Source organism: Bubalus bubalis, chromosome 23 (assembly GCF_019923935.1).
Source record: "Bubalus bubalis isolate 160015118507 breed Murrah chromosome 23, NDDB_SH_1, whole genome shotgun sequence".
In the NCBI taxonomy this organism is placed as follows: Eukaryota; Metazoa; Chordata; class Mammalia; order Artiodactyla; family Bovidae; genus Bubalus; species Bubalus bubalis.
In genome coordinates, this window is record NC_059179.1 from 37,113,120 (window position 1) to 37,138,631 (window position 25,512).

Sequence of the window (25,512 nt, forward strand, 5' to 3'; positions counted from 1 at the left end):
TCACAGGGAAAACTGAACATGAGTTGGGATCACCGAGGGTTAGTACCAAAGGTTCTGGACCACACAGAAGAAGGAGTTTAGGAAGGCTTCCTGAGAAGTGCTACCTGAACTGAGTTTTGAAGGATGAGTGGGAGTTTGTTAGAGAAAAGTGAGGATGTTCCAGACAGGGGGAACTGCATGAGGGCCAAAGGAGAGGACAGGGCTCTGGGAAATGCAGGAGACGGTTTGGCAATCATGCACAAGGGGTACATCACAGCGACAGGGGACACAGCTTCCAGGCAGGTATGGACAGGGATGTGAATCCCATGACTACGGCCCTACCTAATGATACCCAGAGCATCACTTCAACATTTTCCTGGCTCCTCTGGGAGCCACAACCAGCAGCTTCCACGTCCACCTGTAGTTTAGTGGCCACAGGAAAGTGGAGTGACTAGTCACGCTCTATTAGTCACATACTCACTCGCCCAGACACTCAGCACAATTCCCTGAGGGCCCTGCATGTGCTGGGATACCACCTCCTAACCCTCCCTCAGCCCGTTTCCAGCTGTGCCATGCCAACCTGGCAGCTTTCTCCTCAGCAAATTGGGGGTAAAAGAGCCCCCTTGTAGAGTCATTCTTCCAGTAACAAATGTGTGTGCGTCCTCAATCACTCAGTTGTGTTGGGACTCTTTTTTTTAAGTTTACTTTTTAATTGAAGGATAATTGTTTTACAGAATTTTGTTGTTTTCTGTCAAACCTCAATATGAATCAGATAGGTATACATATATCCCCTCCCTTTTGAAACTCCCTCCCATCTCCCTCCCCATCCTACCCCTCTAGGTTGATACAGAGCCCCTGTTTGAGTTTCCTGAGACACACAGCAAATTCCCTTTGGCTATTTTACATATGGTAATGTCAGTTTCCATGTTGCTGTCTCCATACAGTGCCCGACTCTTTACGACCCCATGGACTATAACCCACCAGGCTCCTCTGTCCATGGAATTTCCCAGGCAAGAATACTGGAGTGGATAGTCATTCCCTTCTCCAGAGGATCTTCCCAACCCAGGGATCCAACCTGAGTCTCCTGCATCTCCTACACTGGCAGGCGGATTCTTTACCACTGCGACACCAGGGAAGCAATAACAAATATGATCAGGGCTAAATAAGATAATTCAATACTCTCAGATTTTAGAATAAACTAAGTCCTCAGTAAACGTCATTATTTTAAATGGTTACTTTTATTATGATTACCTGTCAGGATGGTGGGATTCCCTGGGGGCTCAGACAGTAAAGAATCTGCCTGCAATACAGGAGACCAGGATTCCATCCCTGGCTCAGGAAGGTACCCTGGAGAAGAGAATGGTAACCACTCCAGTGTTCTTGCCTGGGAACTCCCATGGACAGAGGAGTCTGGTGGGCTACAGTCCATGGGGTTGCAAAGAGTCAGAATCCCATCTCCAAAGTCCAAAGCACCACCTCCAGAGTTGCCCCCAACCTTGGCAAAACCCCTGCTGACTGTGCATTTTCTTACCCTCCCCGGAGCCTGGAGCCAACTACCTGGCTTCCACTGACCACATCTAGGCCTGACTCGGTCACCACAGGAGCTAGTCCGGCCTCAGTCACGCCCGCCCTGCTGCATCTCATCTCATCCTTCTAGGGCTCCAAGTGTCAACCAGCTCAGCTCTTTTGGCGGGGGCAAGACTGAAGGTCATCTCAGCCTTTTCGGTCCAAAGCTCCAGGGGTTAAAGGGTGGCCCTTCTGATTTTATAAATTAACTAATTTAAATGTTCTATTAAAGAAATTTGCAAGCACATACAAAGCAAACAGAATAGTAATGAATGGTCATGTACCCACCACCCAGCTTCAATTACTACCAACCTGATATACTTGTTTCACAGGCACCTCCCCACCACCATTCCCACTTGATTTATTGGTAAAAGCTTTATGGCCAGCCCTTCTGGCATGCCCCACCACCCAGGGCTCCCACTGCTCACAGGTCCCAACCACTTTGATGTCTCTGGCACCAAAAGAAACCTTGAAATAATCCCCTGAAGAACAATCATCTTTATGTCCCTAACAGAATGGTAATCACTGGCCCACAGGGGCTATACAGGATGGTGGTGAAGGGCTGGAGCCCTGGAATCAGACAACCTGGGTCCAAATCAATACTTATTAGATGTGTGACCTTGGATAAGTCATTCTACCTAGGCTTAGATTTCCTACCCAGTAAAAGGGCAATGCTGGTCACAGGTTTCTGGTGCAGCTTCAAAAAATAAAATAACACATGTTCATTGCCCAGCACAGAATATGCAGTGAGGAAGCCTTAGGAATAGATGTGTCAGGTGGTAGCTAAGCAGGCTTTGCTCTTATGAGATACTATTAATATCTCTCATTTTATAGATGAAGGGGTGGAGACCAGAGAGAAGCAAGGAGCTACCAGGGACACTCTTTCTGTATCCCAAGTCCATGTGCCTGGAATTGTCACTGTGCACTTTGAACCGCAGAGCCCTGAAAGTGAAAAGACACTCTAGAAAGGGCAGGCAGCAGTGGCAGGTGGCCCAGCACACCCAGCATGTATCCACATCCTGGATGGGGAGGAGAGACAACTACACAGTGCCTGTGTGTGTGTGTGTGTGTGTGTGTGTGTGTGTGTGTGCAGGGTGTGTGCTAAGTCGCTTCAATTGTGTCCCTACTCTCTGTGACCCCATGCACTGTAGCCCACCAGGCTCCTCTGTCCATAGAATTCTCCATTCAAGAATACTGGAGTGGGTTGCCATGCCCTCCTCCAGATCTTCCCGATGCGGGGATTGAACCCTGAGTCTCTTACTTCTTCTGCATTGGCAAGTGGGTTCTTTACCTCTACCACCACTTGGGAAGCCCATGTGCAGGGTAAAGCTGCTAAATTCCATTTTTACCAGACAGAGTGGGGATGGGGGAGGTTAATGCACATTTCTGCTCACTCTGTGATTGACAAGCCCTATGGCCCACCTTGCATTGGGTACAGCCATTCACTTGTCTAACAGGAAAAGCAAGAAGCTGGTTCCCTAACTTAAGCTTTAGCAATCCTTAGCCTTTCTGATGTCCCTCCCTTTCATCCTATTTTTTTTTTTTTTTAATTTAAAGGGAACGGTGGGGAAAAGATAAATCAATCCAGTTGCTGAGTGATGTTCAGACAAAAGACATCCTCCAGCCCACTGCGGGCGTTTGTCACCTCCTCCCCAGGAAGAGGAGGGGAGGGGGGCAGATTCGGGATGTTGCGTTTGGGCCCCGCCTGGACTCTCCACGTCCCTCCCGGGAGTGAGCGGTGTCAGGATCTCCCTCCCCCCAGCGCTCCCCTACCACTGCAGTGCCGAGTTGGGAGGCACCTCCCAGATCCGCAGGAACAATGGGCTGGGGAGGGGGCAGGTGCGGCGGCTCCAAGCGCAGCAGAGGACAGGGGCACCGCCACAGACCCCAGGACCGGGAGGACACTTCTTGGGGCGGTTGTGCTGACCCCTGACTCAGTTTCCCCAGCTCTAGTCGGGTCCCCGCAGAGCCGGGCGCTCCTCCGCTGGATGCATTTTCTCTTATGCCTCGGGCATTTCGATTTCATCCGCGCTAAGAGGCTTGCCTAGTAAGCTCCGGAAACAGCCGCCGGGCTTCGCTCCTCATCCCGCAGCTGCTCCTGCTGAGGCTTTGCAGGTCAGGGACGCGCGGCAGCCTCCTTGCGCCCAACTTTCCCCACTTGGGACCCGCAATCCTGGCCAGCCCGTCTCCTCTACTGGCGAAGCCCTGATTTATAGCTCTGGGCTCCAAGAGCTGCCCTTCTGCTTTCCTCTGCTTCCAGGTCCCGTCTCTCTCCTTACCCGCCCTCCCTCCCCTCACTTTCTGAGCCCGAGCCACGCTTCCCCCAAGAAAGCAGCCCTGGCACATTTGCGAAATGCGAGCGTCTGTCCTCTGCACCGGGCGCAGTCTCCTTTCCGCAATCCCGGGCGAGAGGTGGCCGCTTCGCTCCTCCTCGGCCCTGAGAATCCCCGGGGGATGGGCGGCGATTGAGAATGGGCTGCAGTAGGGCCCGGAACTACAGCCCGCACTCAGGGCGCGCCGCTCCCGGCCTCGGCGGGGTGAGAGAACAGGTCCAAATCTCTGATTCCCTCTGGTTCCCACCCCCGCCTCGCTGAATCACGAAAATGAGCGGCCAGGGACACCGTATCACCCGAGGCAGGCCGTTTAAATGGCTAGCGCGGGCGTCCCCCGCAGAGCATTCAGGGGATGCACAGGGGAGACGATGCTCTTCCAGACTCGCACTGGGCCCCGCAGGAGGCGACATCCCGCGGCGGGGGCAGCGAGGTGTCCGGGAGGGGGCTGAGGTCCTCGCCGCAGTGTCCGCACCCCAGCGAGGAGCGGAGCACGTGACCGGCGGGCCACCTTCTAGTTCCCCCCGCCCCCGCCGGACTCCCGGCCCCGCCGCGGTGCTGCCCCTGACCCTAAGAGGGAAGGGGGCTGGGGAAGGCGGGGACGGGGACGCCTACTTTCCCGGGACCCGCGATGGGGCTGCGGGGCGCCGGGCCGAGCGCGCCCCCTCCCTCCCCGGCCCGCCCCGCCGCACCCCAGGACCCCGCGCCGCGCGCTCACCTCGGGACCCCGGGTCGCCGCCGCCGGCCTCCTTGTCCGCCATGGTCGCGCAGCCCCCGCCCGCGAGAGGAGCCCCCGGCGCGGCGTCCGAGCCCGTGCAGGTCCCGGTGCGTGTTCTCGGCGGCGCTCGGGCCGGGACTGAGCAGCCGGGCAGCGGGAGCACTGGTCTGACGAGGCCGCCGCCGCAGCTCGAGCTCCTCCCCGCGCTCCTCCCGGGCCCGCCCCGCGCCCCGCGCCCCGCCCCGCCCCGCCGGCCCGTTGGGGAAAGAAGGCGCGGCGTCCGGCCCAGCCAGAGAGCCCGGGGTCCTCCCGCCCGGACCCGCCGCGCCTAGCCGGGCCCCTCCTTTCCGGGGCTCGCCCCTGAGGCGCCCGCGCCCGGGGTGATAGGCGCGCCCGGGCCCGGTGTCTTGCCAGCTGGCCGGATGCAGGCGCGCGCTGGGCGCTATGATGGGCGAGCAGCAGAGACTGGATGTCAGGTCCCTTTGGCCCCCGCGGCGCGTTTGGCTTTTGGAACCGAAGGGTGCGAAGTCCTGCACCAAGCACCGCACAGGCACCCCACTCTCCAGAGGACGCCCGCTCCCCCAGGGTCCCAGAGAAACCGTCAAGGATCCGCGTGAAGGAGGAACCCGGCGTCGCCAGCGCTCAGGCCGCAGGCGGAGGACAAGCGCGAGGGCCGTGCTCTGGGCATCGCCGCGGGCATCAGCCTCCAGGCCACCTGCCTGACTCCATGGCAACTCGGAACCGGGAGGCGCCTGCTGCAGAGGCTGAACCGAATCTTCCATATATGGGCTCCGCCCGGGCCCTCCTTACAATCTGAGAATAACGACATTAATAATTCAGGGACTGGGAATCAGTGATTCATTCTCCCTGTCCTCTGGCTCCACACACGCGCCACCCGCACCTGTTTGATCCTGGCCAGGTGGCTTTTGAGTCCGCTATGCAAAGAGGCAACGAGGCTAGGATAAGATTCTAATGATCACGGTTACTGGATCCTTCCCCTAGTGCCTGACACTATGCTAAATCCTTAAGAGCCTTATCTCATTTTCTCTGGAAAACTCTGAGAGGTCGGGACTAGAGATCCCCATTTTGCAGATAAGGAAACAGATTTGAAGGTGTTAAATGATGATTCCAAGAACACACATAGCAAGTAACTGCCCAGGCTGGAATCCCACCCAGGTCAAAACCACCAGCTTCTCCCCCCTGAGATGGGCCACAGCTCCCAAAGGGCACTTAGCCTTTATTCACAAGCATTCGATTGATGGAGGATGGGGTAGGCAGAGGTCTACAGGGAGAGCCTGGAGACCAGGGTCTGCTTAGAAAGTAATGGTAGCGTGATGAGTTAAAAGGATGAACTTATTATCTATCTGCGTACATTAAAAATCTCAGGCTTCCTTAGTGGTCCAGTGGTTGGGAATCCACCTGCCAATGCAAGAGATACAGATTCAACCCCTGGTCCAGGAAGATCCCCCATGTCAGGAGGCAACTTAGCCTGTGTGCCACAACTATTGAACCTGCAAACCCTAGAACCTGTGCTCTGCAATGAGACAAGCCACAGCAATGAGAAGCTAGAGCCTGTGCAACAATGAAGACCCAATGCAGCCAATAAATTTTAAAAAATCCCAAATGTATAGTCTCTGGCTGTGTATGAAACCACAGGAAAGTTAGTTAACCTCTCAGAGCCTCAGTATTTTTATCTGTGAAATGGGTACAACCGGAGAAGCCACTTCCTTAAGACTGAGGAGGACTAGATGAGATGTTGCATTTAATATGTTTCACTTGGAGTCTGGTGCATGATAAGCAGTCCAATAAATATTAGATATTATTAAATCAGAGGCTTTTTAAAAAGTGGACAAAGGCCAGTTGGGCAGGGCAGTGGGCAGTAGGAGCATACGGAAGGGGGCTCCCAGAGTAGAGAACAGTGTCTTCCCCCAGAGAATCCTCTCCCTACCAAGGCCGCTTGCTTGTTGAGACAATGTCCCACCAGCTCAGAGGCAGACCCAAGAGATGATCTGGAGGCCAGAAGTATGTAGTACTCAAACGTGGGTAAGAGGAAGGGTTGAAGCAGCTTTTAGGGTGATAAGCTGGACAACCAGGCTTAGGACGAAGAGCAGAAGGGCTGCCACTGGCCCTGCATCAACCCTACAGCTGCCTTCCTGATCTGCTCATATGTCCCCATTTCGCAAAGATGGCCAGGCTGAGGCTCCTTAAGTTAGAACATGAGAGGGCAAGGGCAGCCCCCAGCCCTCTGTCCACTGAGCTTCAGTGTCACATGGACACATGCCTGGGCAGTGATGCCAGAAAGAGCTTTCTATTAAACACGGTTCTGACTGAGTTTCTCTTGTGCTCAAACCATGCTGGGTTCCCCTCTTCTATAGGAAAAAAACCCTAACTCTTGAGAGAGATATCCAACACCTTTCACGATAGGGAGCCCAAACTTCCTCTTCAGTAGTCTCTTTCCCAAAAGACTTTCCTCCACCAGTCTTCCTCGGCCATGGCCACAAGCTGCCTCTATCTCCATGTTTGGCACCCCGTTCACTTTCCTCCTCCACCTGCACGTATCCAGACATCCTTCAAGGTCCCAGTCCAAAGCCATCAGTCCAAGGAAAGCTAGGACATTGCCCCTATCCCCAGGCTCCCGTGGTATTCTACATACACACACCTCTCTTTTTTCTCCTCCCTCTACACTGTCTGCTTGGCTTCCTCAGTTGCTCAGTGGTAAAGAATCTGCCTGCAATGCAGGAGACTCGGATTTGATCTCTCAGTCAGGAAGGTCCCCTGGAGAAGGAAATGGCAACCCACTCCAGTATTCTTGTCTGGGAAATCCCATGGACAGAGGAGCCTGGTGGGCTACAGTCCATGGGGTTGCAAAGAGTCCAACACTGTCTGCTGCCCATGCGGTTCAGCACTCAGGATGCTCCTCCATTTATCTCCAGACTCTCACCTTCACACCCAGGGCTATACCTTCCTCCAGGGTTCCAGATCTCCTGAGAGTCTCCCCAGGGTGCCTCCAGGCCCTTCCCACTCAACCAAAGCCCAACTCATCCTCTGCTGCCCTCCCTCCTGGGTGCTGGGGCTCAGTAAGGGCAGCACCACCCACCAGTTGCCAAGCCACACACCTGGGCATCAGTTTTCACGGCTCCCTCTGCGTCCATCCAAGTTTGTTCAGTCTCCAAGTCAAGTGTTGCCTGGTTGACCTTGGAAATCTCCTTTTTGTCCTCACGGCCAACTCCTAGTCCAGGACCCATCATTTCTCACTGTCTATGGGCCTGCAGGGCCCCCTCACTGGTCGGACCCCTAGGTCCTGTCCTACCTCCTCAGTCAATTCTTTAGGAATCCAGTTTGCCCTGCTCACCTCTCCAGGTCCATTTTTCTCCTGTGACTTCTTTCAATCTCTCCCATTCACCCCTGCCTCTCTTATGCTGGGATTTTGTTGTTGTTCAGTCACTAAGTTGTGTCTGACTCTTTGTGACCCCAAGACCTGCAGCACACCAGGCTTCCCTGTCCTTCACTATCTCCTAGAGTTTGCTCAAACCCATGCCCTTTGAGTCGGTGATGCCATCCAACCATCTCATCCTCTATCATCTCCTTCTCCTCCTGCCTTCAATCTTTCCCAGCATCAGGGTCTTTTCCAATGAGCAGCCTGTCTGAATCCAGAGAGCACCCTGTCCTTATCAAAGCAGCTTGCTCGCTAAGACAACGAGCTGTCAGAAGCAGCGGGCAGCCCCCAGCCCCCAGCCTCCTGCCACCTGCTGTGGAAAGGCCTTGGGCATCATCTGCCCTCTCTGCTGACCCCCAGCTGCAGTGACAGCAAAGCAAGTGAGGAAGATGGCCAATGACACGCAGGCCCACGCTGTGGGCACAGAGCAGACTGATTTTCAGGGAGCGTGAAAGGCAAGGCACACGCTGCTTTGGGCTTGCCCTCTCGTGGCTTTAATAATCATCACGGTAATTAGGAATCGCCCTGGTGAGCACACTCAGCACACTCACACAAGACCAAGCTGGGCTTGGTCTCACCTAATCGTGGAGGTGGCCCTCGCCGTTTTCCAGGATATGGAAGCATACAAAGGCTGAGGCATCTGCTCGGCTTCCTCCGGCCATGCGCAGAAGAGCTGGATTCAAGGCCACGTCCGGCTTTTTTTTTTTTTTTTTTTTTTAATGTGAACCATTTTAAGTCTTTATTGAACTTGTTACAACACTGCTTCTGCCATATGTTTTGGTTGCTTTGGCCGTGAGGCACATGGGCTCTTCTCTCCCCAGCCAGGGATGGAACCCACACCCCCTGCATTGGAAGGTAAAGTCTTAAGCACTGGACCACCAGGTCCATCTCTTGCCACTGGACATCAGGAAGGTCCCCCTCTGCCCTCCCTTGATGCCCATGGTCTCTTCCCCAACAGCTGCCAGAAAGAGAGCCATTACTCTTCTGGTGCCACTAGAGCCGACAGGAACTGACCTCCCAACACCTCTTGACTCTCACTCCTTCAGCTCTCCCCTCCTTCAAACCAAAACACACACCCCACCCATCTGAACACCCCAAATCTGGCCCCCCCTCGGGGCCTCTGCTCTCCTTGGTCACATTCCCCAAGAGAGTCATGGGCCCTGCTCCCTCACTGACTTTGGGAACTGCCACCTTCCCAGGCCATTCCGTGTAAGCAGCTGCCTCCTCCCAACGAGGAGGGAAGGAAGCTCCATGAAGACAGGATGTTGGACTGAGGTGCTCACCTCTGTATTCTAATGCCCAGAGCAGTGCCTGGCATGGCGAGAACTCAACAAATGCTCAACGGTGGATGGACTGACTCAGTTAGTGAAATCAGAACACACCAGGCCTTCGCCTGGCTGGAAGAACCAAGCCCTCCTTTGGGATGTTACACTGACTCCTGGGGGCTTTCCCAGACATTTCAGAGAATGTCCAGATCTATGAGAGGTTACTTGGCTGCATGGAGTCCCTTGGACTGCAAGGAGGTCAAACCAGTCCACCCTAAAGGAAATCAACCCTGAATATTCACTGGAAGAACTGATGCTGAAGCTGATGCTCCAATACTCTGGTCACCTGATGCAAAGAGCTGACTCATTGGAAAAGACCCTGATGCTGGGAAAGACTGAGGGCAGGAGGATAAGGGGGGACAGAGGATGATGATGGGATGGCATCAGTGACTCAATGAACATGAGTCTGAGCAAATTCCAGGAGATAGTGAAGGGCAGGGAAGCCTGGTGTGCTGCACTTCATGGGGTTGCAACGAGTCGGACACAACTTAGTGACTAAACAATAACAACAACTTGGCAGCAAGTCCCATCCAGCTCCCCTCCCACAGCAGCCTCCATATGATTAATTCTATGCCCTCTGGGCCACTGGGGCAGTGATGATGCCCCCATTCTACCAATATCAATTTCAGGTCTCAGTTGGACACTTGACTCCAAAAAGAGACCCTGGCAAGCACCAAGTCACCGCCTTCCAGCGCCCTCATGCTGGTCACTCCAGCACACGGATCTGTCCTCAGGTTTCCAAAAAGCCAATGTCTCCACTGGGAGCCCATTCTCCACTAATTTTGCTAGGTAAACCCCTCTTCTCCTCCAGGTCTCAGCTTAGATATCACTTCTTCCAGAAAGCCCTCCAAGACAGCATAAGGCCCTCCCCTGTACTCTGCACCTGAATCCCCAAGCCTTCCTATCCTAGCACTTATCACAACTCAGGGTTCAGTATTATTAACCCATTATATAGATGACAAAACTGAGGTCCAGAAAGGCCACCTCGTTAAGAAGCTCCTGAGCTGAGACTATAACTCTGAGAGGAGAATTCAGGTTTTTCCAACTTCAGGCTGCCCATTTCCACCTCCAGCTGCAGCAACCCAAGGGTAGGTGGGTCATGCCTACCACTGGGGATAGGCCTTGTATCCCCCAGACCCTGGCATAGTGCCTGGAACAGACACTTCAAGACAGTTGAATCTTGAAGAAAAACAGCCTCCTCAACTTTAGGCACTCACCTTTCTCATCCTTTCCAAGATCCTTTTCACTCAACAACCCACAGACATCTCCCACCCATAGCCTCCTTCTTTGTTCTTTGACCCAAACAAAGACATACCCTCCCTCCTTTAATATTAATTCATGCAAGTAGGAGCCGGAGCCCAGTGGCCCACCTAGCTAACCACTCCACTGGGCAGTCAGGATACACTGTCTGTCACCTGCACCCACCGCCCACTGTGAAAAGGGGTTGACACACGACAGGTGTGCTGCGGGTGATAGAGGGTGGTGGCTGAGTCCTCCAGGCCCACCCAGCTGAGACAAGACTGCAAAACATTTGCTGATGGACCCCACCACGGAGGGTGCTGGTCCTGTGGGCTCATGGGGACTCAGAACAGAGGATGTACAACTGGAGGAAGCAGAGTGGAGAAGAGCATGGTTCATGAGCATCAGCCAGACCAGGGTCCAAATCTGGGCTGAGCCTCTCCCTGCCCACTTCAGGTGACCTGGGGACACACCTCCCTAAGTCTGTTTCTTCATCTGTAAAAATGCTGATAATCATCAGTAGGATAATTACGGGAGATAATGTATGTAAAACTCTCAGCATAGGGCTGGGCTACATCTGTTGCAGTAAATAGGAATTCTTATTATTTAATCTGCAAATCTGAACCACAAAAATGCCTCTTCTTTGTGTATCATAAATTATAGAATGGATCTAAGCAAAATTTTCTTGGCTGGCAAAGACACACAGAAGATTCGGGGGTGAGTGGCTTTTTTTTTGTTTTTTTTTAATGTTTATCTGAAAAAAAATTTTTTAAATTTGAGAAACACTGACACTCATCCAAATCTGAGCTTTTATGTGGGAAGTTTCCAGTAAAAGGCTGCTCTGGATTTTATGATATGCCACCAGAATTTTGTCTATAAGCTAAATATCCTAAAAATGACTCCTTTATAACAAAAGCAAGAGTCAGATGAGCTAAGGCAACATAGAAACCCACGGGGAAAGCCTGGACATGTGTCAGGTTCTTGACCTCTGACCTTTAGTACATTTTAAAAATCCAGCCTTATAGCCGAATCACCATGTACCATTTATACATCCTTTTCCCTTGGATTTCCATCCCATCTGGTGTGAATCAGTACCTCCATTAACATTCCAAAACACACTTCACGTATACAGTGTGGGCTGCTGCATGACTCTTGCAGGAGAGAAATTCAAGGGCCAGAGGAAATGATCTCTCAAGATATTACAGTCACTCAAACCTGCAATGTAAACTTTAGAAATGCCAGCTCAGGTAATGAAGGGTTATCCAAATATTTTGGGTAAGTATTTTAAACAGGAGAACGAACGTCTGTGGTTACTCTCTCAGCAACATTCTCAGAACCACTCAAACCCTGGTTCTGCAAGCTCCTGGTTCTGCAAGCTCCTGGTTCATAATGAAATGGAACATTTGGGAAGACACATCCCAAGGGGGACATTGCACAGTGAAACACGGCTCAGGGAAGGGAAACTGAAATGACGGCATGGCCAGGAGAGCTTTCGCAAGAGCTGCAAGGAAATATAGACTTTTAGGGCTGGAAGGTTTCCTGTTACAGAGAAAAACTACTTCTTTTATCTTCTCTGGCTCACAGTCTAGTGCCTGTCTCACAGTAGGTGTACAATAAATAGTTGTTGGAGAAATAAATAAATGGTCAAATAAATCAACAATGGAGTGGAAACTGGGGCTCTGAGACACTAAATCTCTGGTTCAAAGTCACATAAATAGAGACAGAGTTGGGGCCAGACTCCAGCCCCCTGCCTCCAAGCTCAGCTCAATTGCCACCCCAATCCCACCACCCCACCCCAGGTTCCCCTCTACAAGGGCCTAGGGACTTCCCTGTTAGTCCAGTGGCTAATCACTGCACTTCCAATGCAGGGGCCCTGGGTTCAATCCCTGGTAAGGGAACTAGATCCCACATGCCACAAATAAGTGTTTACATGCTGCAAATAAAAGATTCTGCATGCCCCAACTGAGACTCGGTGCATCCAAATAAATAAATAAATTTTTAAAAGGCCCAGCAGGAGACAGCTCACTCTGTGATTGATTGGTCATGACTGACTGGAACTGTGGTAGAGGAACCGAGGCCCTTTCTAGCTCTGTGCAAAGGAGTTCGGTAATGATTAACAGTGTCTGTCAGTGTAAATGATGATATCCATGCTTTGGTATCTTGACCCCAAGGATCCTGCCTCTTTAACTTTCTAGAATCCTGTAACGGGCAAAGAGCATTCCACACAGTGCAAAGATAAATCTGAGCGGATCCAGCCACCTACAGCCTCAAAGGCCAGGAAGAGCCCTTGAATAACCAAGTCTCCTCTAATCATGGTGCTGCCTGGTCACCCACGATTCAGCAGCCGCCTATCCAGATGGTTCAACTCCATCCCAGGAGCATTTGCACTAGATAGAGACAGGCTGATGTGCCCTCTGGGTCTGCGCAATCATGCATTTTCTTCCTGGTGGCAGACTTGTCATCACAGTATTTGCCTGGAAAAGAGACGTAAGAAGCACTGGGCTGAGAAGAAAGGAGATTCATCTTTGGGTCCCCAAGTCCCTGAGCTCGGCCTGGTAGGATCTTATTTCTGAGCCTCGATTTTCTCACTAGTAAAGCAGGGAGGTTACATTAGGGGGCTTTTAAGTCTTTCCCAATAACCCATGAGAAGATATCCTTCATTTCTCAAAGCCGTGAAAGTGTTAAGTCACTCAATCGTGTCCAACTCTTTGAGACCCCATGGACTGCGGCCCACCAGCCTTCTCTCTCCATGGAATTCTCCAAGCAAGAATACTGGAGTGGGTAGCCATCCCCTTCTCCAGGGGATCTTCCCAACCCAGGGATTGAACTGGGGTCTCCTGCATTGCAGGTGGATTCTTTACCGTTTAAGCCACCAGAGAGGCCCTCTGAAAGCCATAGGCCTTCAGTTACTCATTTCATAGATATTGACTGAGGTTTTACTATGTACCAGGCACTGTTCTAAGCCTGGAGGAAACACAACAGCCAAAATGTATACTCTAGGCCAGTGAGTCTCTTATCTTTATTTGGGTGAAAGGGTGCCACAAAACCCTTTCGGGAAACTGAGAGTTGTAGCTCTTCTCCCCAGAACCATGCCCAAATATTCACCCACACCCCTACCGTCATACAGCTTCAGGGTCTCAGCACCTTGAAGCTCAGCCAAGGTCCCCTAGATGTCAGGTTGGCAGCCAAACTCCAAAGCTTCTGCTGCTTAGCAACGAAACAAAACGGCAGCTCTTCTACAAGTGGGCTGTGTGGAGGAGGCTGCCTTGTCCGGGAAGCAGCTTGTGACATCACTGGCTGGTGAGGGCTCTGGCATCAGACAAGCGTGGGTGACCCTGGGAAAGTTACAGACCTTCTCAGAGCCCCCACCTCTCCCTGTAAAATGTAGACAGTGATGGCACCTCACATGGCAGGAAGTTTGTTGGAGACAGTGCAGTTGGGGACTCAAACAGTGCCTGGCTCAGAGCCAACATGCCACCCCCAACCACCACCATCTCCTGGCAGCAGCTGGGGCTAACACAAGTGAAGCCATTGCTCCAAGGCTGGCCCTTCCACCTGCACCTCCCTCTAGTCCCAGCCTCTGAGATTTGTTCATCCCCACTCCTTTCATTGGAGAATTCCAGATCCATACGCTTGAGATGGAATTCCAATCTGGACAAAGCTCCAGGCCAAGTGGGAACTGAGCACAGGCAGCTTGAGTGAGGAGCTGGAGAAGTGGGGGGTGCTTGAGGACTTTGGGGGCTCACAAAGAAATAGCCTGTGGTTATCAACTGTCCTAAGCCCCGCCTTCTTCTCCACATCTCCCTTTGGTTTTTACTTCCCCTTGGCCATTTTCCTGGTTAACAAGTGAGCAATGAGCGTCACTTCTCTGCACGGCCAGCATCCACACACTGGCACAGACCACCCCTCTCCTCTCTCATCAGCTTTGGTCCCCCAGCCATCCAGCGCTACTCCTGTGCTCCCTTCAGTTCACCTTCCTGAAGCCATCTGACAGATGGCTGGGAAGTTTGTAGAGATCCACTTCTCGTCTGGCCATATCCCCCCGCCAAAGGACTTCCCATTGGAATTAGGGTCAAACCCAAACCTGTTTCCCAGGTCTATGAGGCTCTGCAGATATGGCCTCACTTACCCTGCCAGCCTCATCCTGGTCACAGCCCTGTCCCATTCTCCCTTTCCTGGGCCTCTAAGCCCAGAGGACACATGTGTGACAATTAGAACAAGAAGCCTCTTTCTCAAGACGCTTGACTTCCAAGTGCTGGAAAACCGGCATAATATCCTGACTTAGTCAAAATAACACACTCGTTTCAGGTGCTGAAAAATGGAGGGGAAAAAACATGCAGACCCACAACGTCTAGGATGTCCCCGGGATTTCTGATCAGGTCACAACTTGCCCAGCTTTCTGTGACCCTACAGCAAACCCATCTTCCAGCTTCACCCTCTGCTTACCTCTGTCCCCCTCTCTGCCCTGTTTTACATCCGACTGACTCGCTTTAAAGGCCAGCTCCTTGGAGCGGCCCTCCCTGGCTTCACCTCTTGCTCCATGTCTTATCACTCAACACCATTTCTCCCCAGCACACGTATACTTTAAAGCCATTTATATTTGTTTATTATGAGCCTGCTCCACTAAGCTATAATCTCACTGTGGGCTGTAGTAATAATAAATTTTTATTAAGTACTTGCTCTGTGCTAGACACTGCTAGGCACTTTACTTCTATAGCCCCATTCAAATTTCATCGTAATACAGAAGAAGGAACTATACTATGATTGTCCCCATTTTACAGACAAGGAAACTGAAGCCCACCCTGTTACCCAGGGGTAAGTAGCAGAGTCAGAATTTGTACCTGAACAGGCTGAGCTTAGTAGCATGCCAGGGTCTATCCTGAATCCCATGGAAAGTTAAGCAGGGCTGTGTCCCCACACCTTGTCTGGCACCTGGCACCTAGCAGAGCCTCAAGAAACATGCTGAATGAATGAACAAATCGTCGAATGTGGAAGGCAGAATTATAGTTTACAAAGCACCCTCACATCTTGCTTGAATCAATAAAGCACTTGGAAGGAGGCATCACTATTCTCAACATTTTTAAGACGAAGAAATTGATGGCCTGGTGAGATCAGGAGTAGCCTTCACTGAGATCGTAATTCTAAGGGGCTGCTTTAAGCCGTTCCTTTATTTTTGTGTTTTATTTTAAAACTGCATGTATATTTTGCATTCTATTCAACGACACATCTGCATTTGTTTTCTAAACAAAACTAAAATCTCAAATGTCTATTACTTGTTTTTAAAATGTCTTATTTCAAGCATCAACACAAGTAGAGAGACTGTTATAATGAACCCCCAAGTACCTTTCACCCGAATTACTTAATTTCTAAAAACGAGCTCTTTGAATGAAATTGACTCTCCCAGGAAGAAATCACAGTAGCTGTCATTTATAGTTTTATATAAACATGTTCATTTAATGTTCTCAGCCCTCCCGCTAAGAAGTATAAATTAATATCAGCCTCTATTTACAGATGGGGACATTGAGGAAAGTCAAGTCACATGCCGAAAGTCTCAGAGCTAGAAGGGGCAGAGCCAGGAGTCACCCAGAACTGACTAGCAGTACTTGGCAGTAAAGTATATGCTCTAAAACAAGTCAAGGAAATGGGTCCATCCCCTCTTTCTTTTAAAGTTTGCATTAAAATCTCACCATTTCCAAAAACATCCCACTGCCAATCAGCAAAGACACCTGGCTATCCATTTATCTTTTCCTGCCTTCTTTCCCATCCGTCCTCTAGTTCCATCAGACATGTGCAGACCCCTCACGTGCTAGGACACAAAGTCCAGCCAGATATGGACCCAGCCCTCTAGGAGCTCCTAGTATCAGTGGGCAGGAGAGAAACAGAAACACGACCAAAATTCAAGCAGAGCTTGACTGGTACGCAGGCATGCAAAATTTATCAGGAATATGCTCTGGGCCTCACCTACCCTCTGTCTCCCCCATCAGGGAGCAAGGCTCTGGAAGGCAGTGGGCAGAGAGCAGAGTGGTTAAGGGGTGTGGATTTGGGAGCTGGATTAATTCCTTGGACAGAGGAGTCTGGCAGGCTACAGTCCAAAGGGTCGCAAAGAGTCAGACATGACTGAGCACGCCCACATGCACTGGATTGAAGTCCAGCTCCATCCTTTCCTAGCTGTGTGGCCTTGGGTAAGTCACCTATCCTCTCTAAGCAACTTGTAAAGGAAGGTTGACAAAACCGCGTACTCTTGAGCCACTGGCGCATACATTACATCATACTGAACCCAGTTTCTTCAACAAAGGAAGCTTTCCATCAGTGTTGGCCATTACAATTGGCTTTTACTTGCAACCAGTTCCCAGTCATGAGTCCCACCTTGCCTGAATGAGGCATCTTTCTAAAAGAGTATACACAGTTCCCAGTAGGATTTTTTTTAAATCAGCCTCTCCTCAGAAAGTCTGCAGATTTGGAAAAATTAAAAAAAAAAAAAAGTTCTCAGCCTTCCCTACTCAGCTGGCCAAGGATGTCAACCACTTGTGAGGAGAACAATCTGGTGGTCACTGGAGCAAGGACAAGGACGCCGTGATGTTTCCCAGCCCAGCGCTGGCCCACATCCGCGAATCCACAAGCAAACCTACGACCAGCAGGCCTGAGTGTCCAGAGCCAAAACCTCAGACTCAGGCCATCCTGGGTCCCATCCAGCCCCTCTCCGGGATCTCCTCCTAGGTTGATAAGGACCAAGAAGACTCCAGAACACCAGACACACGGTATGCACTTTGCCAGCAGAGGTCGTCACTATGTTAGCAGTGAGACAGCACCAGACCTGGTCTCCGGACCCCCAGCTCCAAGAACCAGGGGCTGCACATATTTCCCATGTGGCTTTGGGCAGGTCACCAAGCTCTCTGGTATCCAGTCTCCCCATTTGTACAGCACATAAAAATCATCACTTCTATCTCATCCTGCCTGCCACAGACCTGGAGTGGAATCCCAGTTTTGCCACTTTTGTGACCTTAGTTGCTTGAAGCCTTACTTTCATCATCTGTGAAATGGGAATAATGACTGCATCCACCGCCTCATGCTGCTGAGATTAAACGAGGCAATGTGTGTAGAATGCTTGGCCCAGGGTCTGTGTGTGTGTGTGTGCATGTGTGTGCTTGGTCGTGTCTGACTCTTTGCAACCCCATGGACTGTAGCCCACCTACCACGGCAGAATGTATGTCCATGTCCATGGAATTTTCCAGGCAGGAATGCTGGAGTGGATTGCCATTTCCCCCTCCAGGGGATCTTCCCGACCCGGGGATCGAACCTGGGACTCCTGCACCTCCTGCATCGGTAGGAGAATTCTTTAGCACTGTGTCACCTGCAGGGGCTGCCACATAGTAAATGTTCAGTGATAGAGAATGGATGTTCCATGGTAAAGAATGACTATAACACAGTTTCATCATCAGTTCCTTTTTGTGTTTGCTTATTTTATGCTGGGCACCAAGCCAACCATTTGACTTGTGACATTTCATTTCACCCTCACAAGACAGCTGGCCTCATGCACAGGACTGGAACAGCCTTCCTGGGCAACGTGGTGAGCCCACAGATGAGCCTCTTCCTGCCACACCCCTACACGGGTCAGCTACATGCCATTCAGTCCCCACTGGCTACAGAGCCAGGGCTTAAAACTGTCCCACCGAAGGCCCTCCCAAGCTGGCAGGAGGTAGAAGGCAGAGAAGGAAGTTGGCTCCTCCCGTAACAAGTCTGCCCCTGGACAGTCTTCACCCACAAAGTGAGGAGGAAACCTACTGTCCTGAATCCCTGACTCTCCCTGAGGATGGAAAGTGCTAAGGTCTGAGTAAAAGTAAGAAGGTATTGTCTACTTTACCTTCTAAAAAGCCTGTCATTTTCTTCATTTTCCACTTTGTCTTGTGTCCTGATAAGCTTCTATGTTCAGAGCAAGAGAAGAAGTTAAAGAAAAAGAAAAAAAACAAAACATTGAACCTAAAAAATTGTTTCTGCTTTTCAGAAACAAAACAAAGTGAGGTTAGAAGGAAAAAAGATGAGGAAATAGTTGGCATTACATGTGATCTAATAGGAGAGTCAGTGTGTATGATTATTAAAGTCCGAGAACTAAATATGCAAAGATCACCAAGAAATATCCCCAAGGAGAAAGCAAACAGCTAAACACATGAAAAGTTATCAATCTCATCAGTAATTTATACATGTATGTATATGGTTAAGGGCTTCCCAGGTGGTGCTAACGGTAAAGAACGCTACTGCCAGTGTAGGAGACATAAGAGACGCCGGTTCAATCCCTGGGTAGGGAAGATCCCCTGGAGGAGGGCACAGCAACCCGCTCCAGTGTTCTTGCCTGGAGAATCCCATGGACAGAGAGCCTGGCAGGCTGCAGTCCAAGGGGTCACGAAGAATCAGACACAACTGAACGACTTAGTATGCATGCATGTATTCGGTTAAACACTTAATAAACATGGTGTAAATTATAAAACTATGAATCAATAATATATATATATATCTGATAATGATGAGATCATGTTAAAATCTATACTTTCATACAAACATACATACCTAGTGCCATCGTATACCTAGTAGGTTCACAATTTAGAAAATTATTATGGTAACATTAAAAACACTTCAGTCAATTAAAATTCATAGAAATGTATTCTACATCAAAAGAAAATAACTACATTTATCCATGCTCAGTCACTTAGTCATGTCCGACTCTTTGGAACCCTTTGGATGGTAGCCCGCCAGGCTCCTCTGTTTCATAGGGTTTTCCAGACAAGAGTACTTGAGCAGGTTGCCATTTCCTCCTCCGTGGGATCTTCCCAACCTAGGGATCCAGTATGCATCTCCTGAGGCTCCTGCATTGGCAGGTGGATTCTTAATCACTGAACCACCTGGAAAACCCATATTTATCTGTGTATTTTTATTTTTATTTTTTTGGAGCTTATCTGTGAAGTTCAATCTTTTTCTTTTTTTTTTTAATCTGTGTATTTTTAAATTAAAGGAGTACAATTGAATGTATTTTTCATGAAAGGAGTACAATTGAATAAGATTACAAATATAAATATTAAGGTGTAGCAACGTGGGACAATGTCACAATATAATATGAAGTGAAAAAGAGCAGAAGAAGCATGATCATAACCACTAAAATCACGTGTGAAAACAGATCCTGGCATGCAGAAAAATCAAACACTTGTATTAAGTGAATGTGTAGTGAGGGAGGCGTTGGTTCTTTTCAGATTTCCTTTTTGGCTTTATCCTTCTTTTCTATCTCCCTCTTTCTCTAAATTCTGCCCTGAGACAGCCCTCCCTTCCTGGGCGGGGCGAGGAACCACACCCTGGCTCCATCACTGCTCCAACCCTCCCCATTTGATTTGGTTCCTAAATAGTGTTGCTGTTTCTTGAAACTGCAGTTCTCAAAACAAGCTGATCGGAGGGTGTGTGAGTTCAGACAGCAAAAGAGCTCCAGCAAATACTTCATTAGAGCCAACACATTCAACCTTGTGCTGGGGCCAAGGAATTCCACATTTGGACACGAAATGTCAGTCTGCACAAAAGGCCCTCTGAGGCCCCAGGAGTGAGCTCAGAATGCTGCTCTTCCCCGAGCTCGCTGGCCTTGGTGCTGGAGGCCCCAAGAAAGGGCCATGCAGGGTGGGGGTTACTCTCCCCTGGCCCAAGCTTGTGGCCACCTCTCAACCCGTTCTGAGTCGCATGCCCCATCGACAATCTGCTAAATGCTCAGACTTTGCTAATCATTTTCAAGTGTTCATAGATTTATATGTTGGGAGTTCATTCACTCATTCATTCACCCATTTGTGCACTGAAACAAGCATATGTTGAAGGCCTAGTATGTACCAGGCCTTGAGGATCCACACAGCAGTGGGAAAATCTGGTCCCTGCCCTGGAGGAATCACAGTGTCTACAAGTAGACAGACAAGAAAATGCAATTTCCGATGAATATAGGCTGGGATATTCTGCATATAAAGTTATGCTAATATCAAGCTAAGTGAACTCCGGGAGTTGGTGATGGACAGGGAGGCCTGGCGTGCTGCAATTCATGGGGTTGCAAAGAATCGGACATGACTGAGCGACTGAACTGAACTGAACTGAATATTTACTGAGTGCTTATGAATGAGCTTCCAGGCTTGGTTCTAGACTCTCTATATTATTATTATTATTGGGGGTTATGTGGATTATTGTGGGCTATATGGACTATGAAGGTTATTGTGAGTTATGTTTAATTCATTTACTCTCCCAGCAACCCCAGAGGAAGATACCCATATTATCTTATTACGAATGAGTACACTGAGGCACAAGAAAAATGCAATAACTTGTTCTAGGCTAAGTTTAAGACCTGGGACCCCGACAGTGCTCAGGCTGATAACCAAGCAGTCCTTGTCACCCTCTGATTCACTCAGGCACAGAAGGGGCTGATCAGCCAATGGAAGGAGGTCCGCAGGATTCCTTGGGCTCCCCTTGTGAACAGATGCCTTGGTGTCCTGGATTACGCCTCGTTCCTGAGCTGGATTAGTAGCTGGAACCTCCCTGGGAGGAGAAGTCCCCCAGGAGAAGGGCTGACCCTTCCGGGTTCTGAGTGATGGGGAGAGGATCAGGCCCCAGACAGGAAACTGCTCACTTAGGTCCATGCTGAGCGCACGTGTGTGGACAGCCAGGCTCCTCTCCCTGGGGTCACCTGACTTCCCTCCAAACACCCCATCTCTTCAATAGCACAGGGTGACTCCAGAATGAGACTCAGCAAGTCCACACATGCTGGATGAAGCTGTACAAATACAGTCATGTTAAGAGACAGAATGTTTTTTAGGCTGAAACTAGGAAGAAAGAATAGCAGCTAATGGAGGTCACAGGTTAAAACAGAGGCCTGGGGACCTCCCTAGTGATCCAATGATTAAGACTTTGCCTTCTAGTGCAGGGCATGCAGGTTCAATCCCTGGTCAGGGAGCTAAATTCCCAGATACATGTTGGCCAAAAAAATAAAACATAAAATGAAAACAATATCGTAACAAATTCAACAGAGACTTTACAAATGTTCCACATGAAAGAAAAAACTTAGAAGAAACAGAAAATTATTTTTTAAAAGGCCTGGGTTGGATATCTTACAATGTGATTTTGGCATTTCTTGACATTTCCGATTCTACATCCCTAAAACAGGAATAATAATCTGCTTTATAGGAATGGTATGAAGATTGAATGAGTTAATATACGTGCATAGAACAGGTGACTGGCACGCAGTAAGTACCAACAAATGTCAGATGCTATTGATTACAGAGTGAATGATCATGCTAGCAGATCCACATATCCAGATAAATACAAATAATATAGGTCTACTTCTCTCTCTATAATAACTCCATGTGCATTGAAATCACTGGAAGAAAAGACACATTACTACTGGTGATCTCTACATGCTAAGATTGTGAGTGATTTTTTTTTTCATATACATCTCCCACATTTTCAGCAGATAATATCTTTTTCTTTTAGAGTCAGAATTAAATCAACAGATGACTCTTTAAAACTGAATCAGTAGAAGTGGGATAGGTGGCTTGGAGACAGGATGGGTGGAAAAGCAAGTCTCAACGCTGGGTGCCTAATGGGGCTCAACATGGCTCAAAATGACTAGATAAATGATATTAACTTGTAAGTGTGTATAGCCTTCCCCTCTCCCTGCTTCTAAAAGGATGCTTCTATGTATGTACTTGGTGTTGATTTTCTATGGTATTAATGAGATGAAGGCTAAATCACACACACACACACACACAAAACTTGAGAAGCCAGAGACAAGCTGATGCATGTGGGAAAGAAAATTATAAATCTCACTGGAGTTAAAAAGAAAAAGAAGGGACTTCCCTGATGATCCAGTGGTTAAGAATCCACCTGCAAATGCAGGGGACACAGGTTCGATCCCTGGTCCAGGAACTAAGATCCCACATGCCGCAGGGCAACTAAGCCTGCGCCACAATTACTGAGCCCACACTCTTGAGCCCATACTCCGAAACGAGAGAAACCACTGCAGTGAGAAGCCCACACGGTAGCCCCTGACCACTGCAACTAGAGAAAGCCTGCACAGGGTAACGAAGGCCCAGCACAGCCAAAACTAAATAAATAATGAATAAATAAATTATTTTTTTAAGAAAAGGAAAGGAAAAAAACAGCCGTAATCTAAAAGGTGAAGGTGGAAAAAGAAAAAGAATGGACACTAAGAAGGAAGTTTGCAGATCTGGAAAGGGAGGAGAGGTGTTGGAGGTAACTGCCATGGATATGAGAAAATAAGAGTGGGGAGAGGCAGGCAAATATAACTGAGCTTCGCTACATGCCAGACACTGCCGCTGGGCTCTGAACACACAAGCTCAGGTCCTCTCCAAGTTTGTGATGCAGCATAGGCAACTGGCCCTTAGCCCTGCTCTACTTTTCCATGCTGGGGGTCACCAGAACCCCACAGACACCCACTTCATTCCTCTTCAGCCCCTTCAGCACCTCCTCAGGTCAGACCCTTGCCATCTCTCTGGGGATTAAACTCTGTCAATGGGCTTCCTGCCTCTAGTCTCAACCCCTCTCTCAAAATCCATTTTCTATGCTGCTGCCAAAATGTTTTTATTTCCCAAAATGCAAATCTGATCATGACTTGCCTCTATTTCAAATCTTTAAATCTTGAATTCCTCTTTACCCCTTACCAGCAGAAGTCATAAGGCCCTCAGGATCTGACCCCACTTCCCCTACATCCTCTGCATCTCATATTCTCAAATGTTCACACTGTCTGAAAGACCCACCAGAGCCCTCTTTTAAACTCAGCTGGCCCTCACCCCTCTTCCCTGGGTATCGCTCACCTTGCCCCCACCTCAGACAAAGCTAAGCCTTCCCTTTCTAGGGCATTTCTCTCTTTACACTCAGTGATTTGTGTACATCTGCGCCTCATACTCAATGCCACCAACTTAGGGACAATAATGTATCATGGTCACCTTTGGCATAGCTCTAGGCATGGGGTAGATGCATAAAGAAGCTTTGTTGCTGATGGTGATAGAGATGGCAGGGGACAGAAAGACACATCCTGCTGTTAGGAGGGGTTGGCACTGCCAACTTAGTAATTCCACTTGAATTTATGCATGGTGGAAACTTGCTGTTTTGAATGGATCTATTTTTTTCTATCTCATGGCATATGTGGACCAAGAAAAGTCAATGACCTTTCAGCTAATGAAACGTCCTCAAATGACACAATGAAACATTTTCAAACAAAATCACCAAAAAGAAGAAAATCAAAATCTCCTGGAACACACCACCTAGCAGTAACTACTACTGACATTCCTCAGTGGGCTCTTCAGAACTCTTTCCATGTGTGTGTTGTATATGTCTGTGTAGTGTTTTATGATCCAATCTTTCCCTGCCCAAAGCACCCCAGCTTCTCAGAACCTCTGTGGAACTTCCTTCAGTTGGGTGGGGCCAAGGGGCCTTCCATTTGGGGCTTTGGCCCTGGGCAAAGACATAGCTGGCCCCAGTCCCAACGTGGGGCCACCTCCAGGCCGGCACAAAAGGGGCATTTTTCTTTCCCTCGTGTACAGAGTGTGCTCCAGACTGAGAGCTTTTCTGGGTTATGAGATTCAACTCAATTAGAAAAGATCATTTGAGGTCTCCCAAGAAAGTCAGATGTAAAGACCGCACAGACTGAAGTTTTATTTTTGTCCAAAATAATCATGAATTATGAAAGCTGGGGGAACAGCTGGCTTTTGTGGAAGAAAAAAAAAGAGTAGGGGTAAGGTCTACCCACTGATGGGACCATGGAAATGATTCTGAAAGGACCATTGAGTTATGGGAGGGACTCAGCAATGAGTCTCTCTCACTTCCTGGTGTCCTCCAGTGGGGTGTTCCTATAAGGAAATCTACGACTGGAGGATATGTGTGAGTTAATGTTAGGATTTGCTCAATGCCATGGCTGAGTCCCACAGGACTCACCGGAAGTCCTTGGTTATGGCTGCCAAGGAAGTGATGAATTCCTTTATAACCTACTTTGGGGAAAATCCATCAGTTGGCACCACCCTATGGAAGCCATAACTACATATGGATTTATAACTTGACCCAGTAATCCCACATTTACCTACACAGACAAAACAACGATATAAAATTTGCAATTGGTATTATTTGCAATTGCAAAATACTGGAAACAACACAAATGATCTTCCTAGATTAGTTGAATAGAAACTATGGTAATCCATTGAAAGAAATTCTATGCAGCCATAAAAATGAATGAATAATATACCTTTGAATTGACATGGAGCAATTTCCAGCATACGTAGCATTAAGTAAAACAAGCAAAAGGGGTGTGCCAACTAAGCTTATTAGAGTAATTACTTCACATAAAAGCATTAAATTATATTGTACACCTTAAACATACACAATGTTGTATGTTAATTATACCTGGAGAAGGCAACGGCACCCATTCCAGTGCTCTTGCCTGGAAAATCCCATGGACAGAGGAGCCTGGTGGGCTGCAGTCCATGGGGTCGCTAAGAGTTGGACACGACTGAGCGACTTCACTTTCACTTTTCACTTTCCTGCATTGGAGAAGGAAATGGCAACCCACTCCAGTGTTCTTGCCTGGAGAATCCCAGGAACGGGGGAGCCTGGTGGGCTGCCGTCTACGGGGTCACACAGAGTCGGACACGACTGAAGCGACTTAGCAGCAGCAGCAGGGCTTCCCTGGTGCCTCAGACAGTAACGAGTCTGCCTGCAGTGCGGGAGACCCAGGTTCGATCCCTGGGTTGGGAAGATCCCCTGGAGAAGGAAATGGCAACCCACTCCAGTACTCTTGCCGGGAAAATTCCATGGGCTGAGGAGCCTGGTAGACTACAGTCCATGGAGTCGCGAAGAGTCGGACACAACTGAGCGACTTCACTTTCACTTTTCATACCTCAA

At 49.3% G+C, this 25,512-nt stretch overlaps 1 protein-coding gene across 2 annotated transcripts in view; it reads right to left on the minus strand.

The window, feature by feature from the left end:
• Nucleotides 1-25,512, minus strand: part of HSPA12A (heat shock protein family A (Hsp70) member 12A) — a 174,468-nt gene that overhangs the window by 73,039 nt on the left and 75,917 nt on the right. Inside the window, exon 1 of one of the 2 annotated variants that reach the window (XM_025273991.2) lies at nucleotides 4,594-4,757. The exons of the other annotated variant lie outside the window; for it this stretch is intronic. Coding sequence (XP_025129776.1) covers nucleotides 4,594-4,636 — 43 coding nt within the window. The 5' untranslated portion in view covers nucleotides 4,637-4,757. Of the gene's footprint in view, nucleotides 1-4,593; nucleotides 4,758-25,512 lie in introns of those variants that run through there. 2 annotated transcript variants of the gene reach the window in all.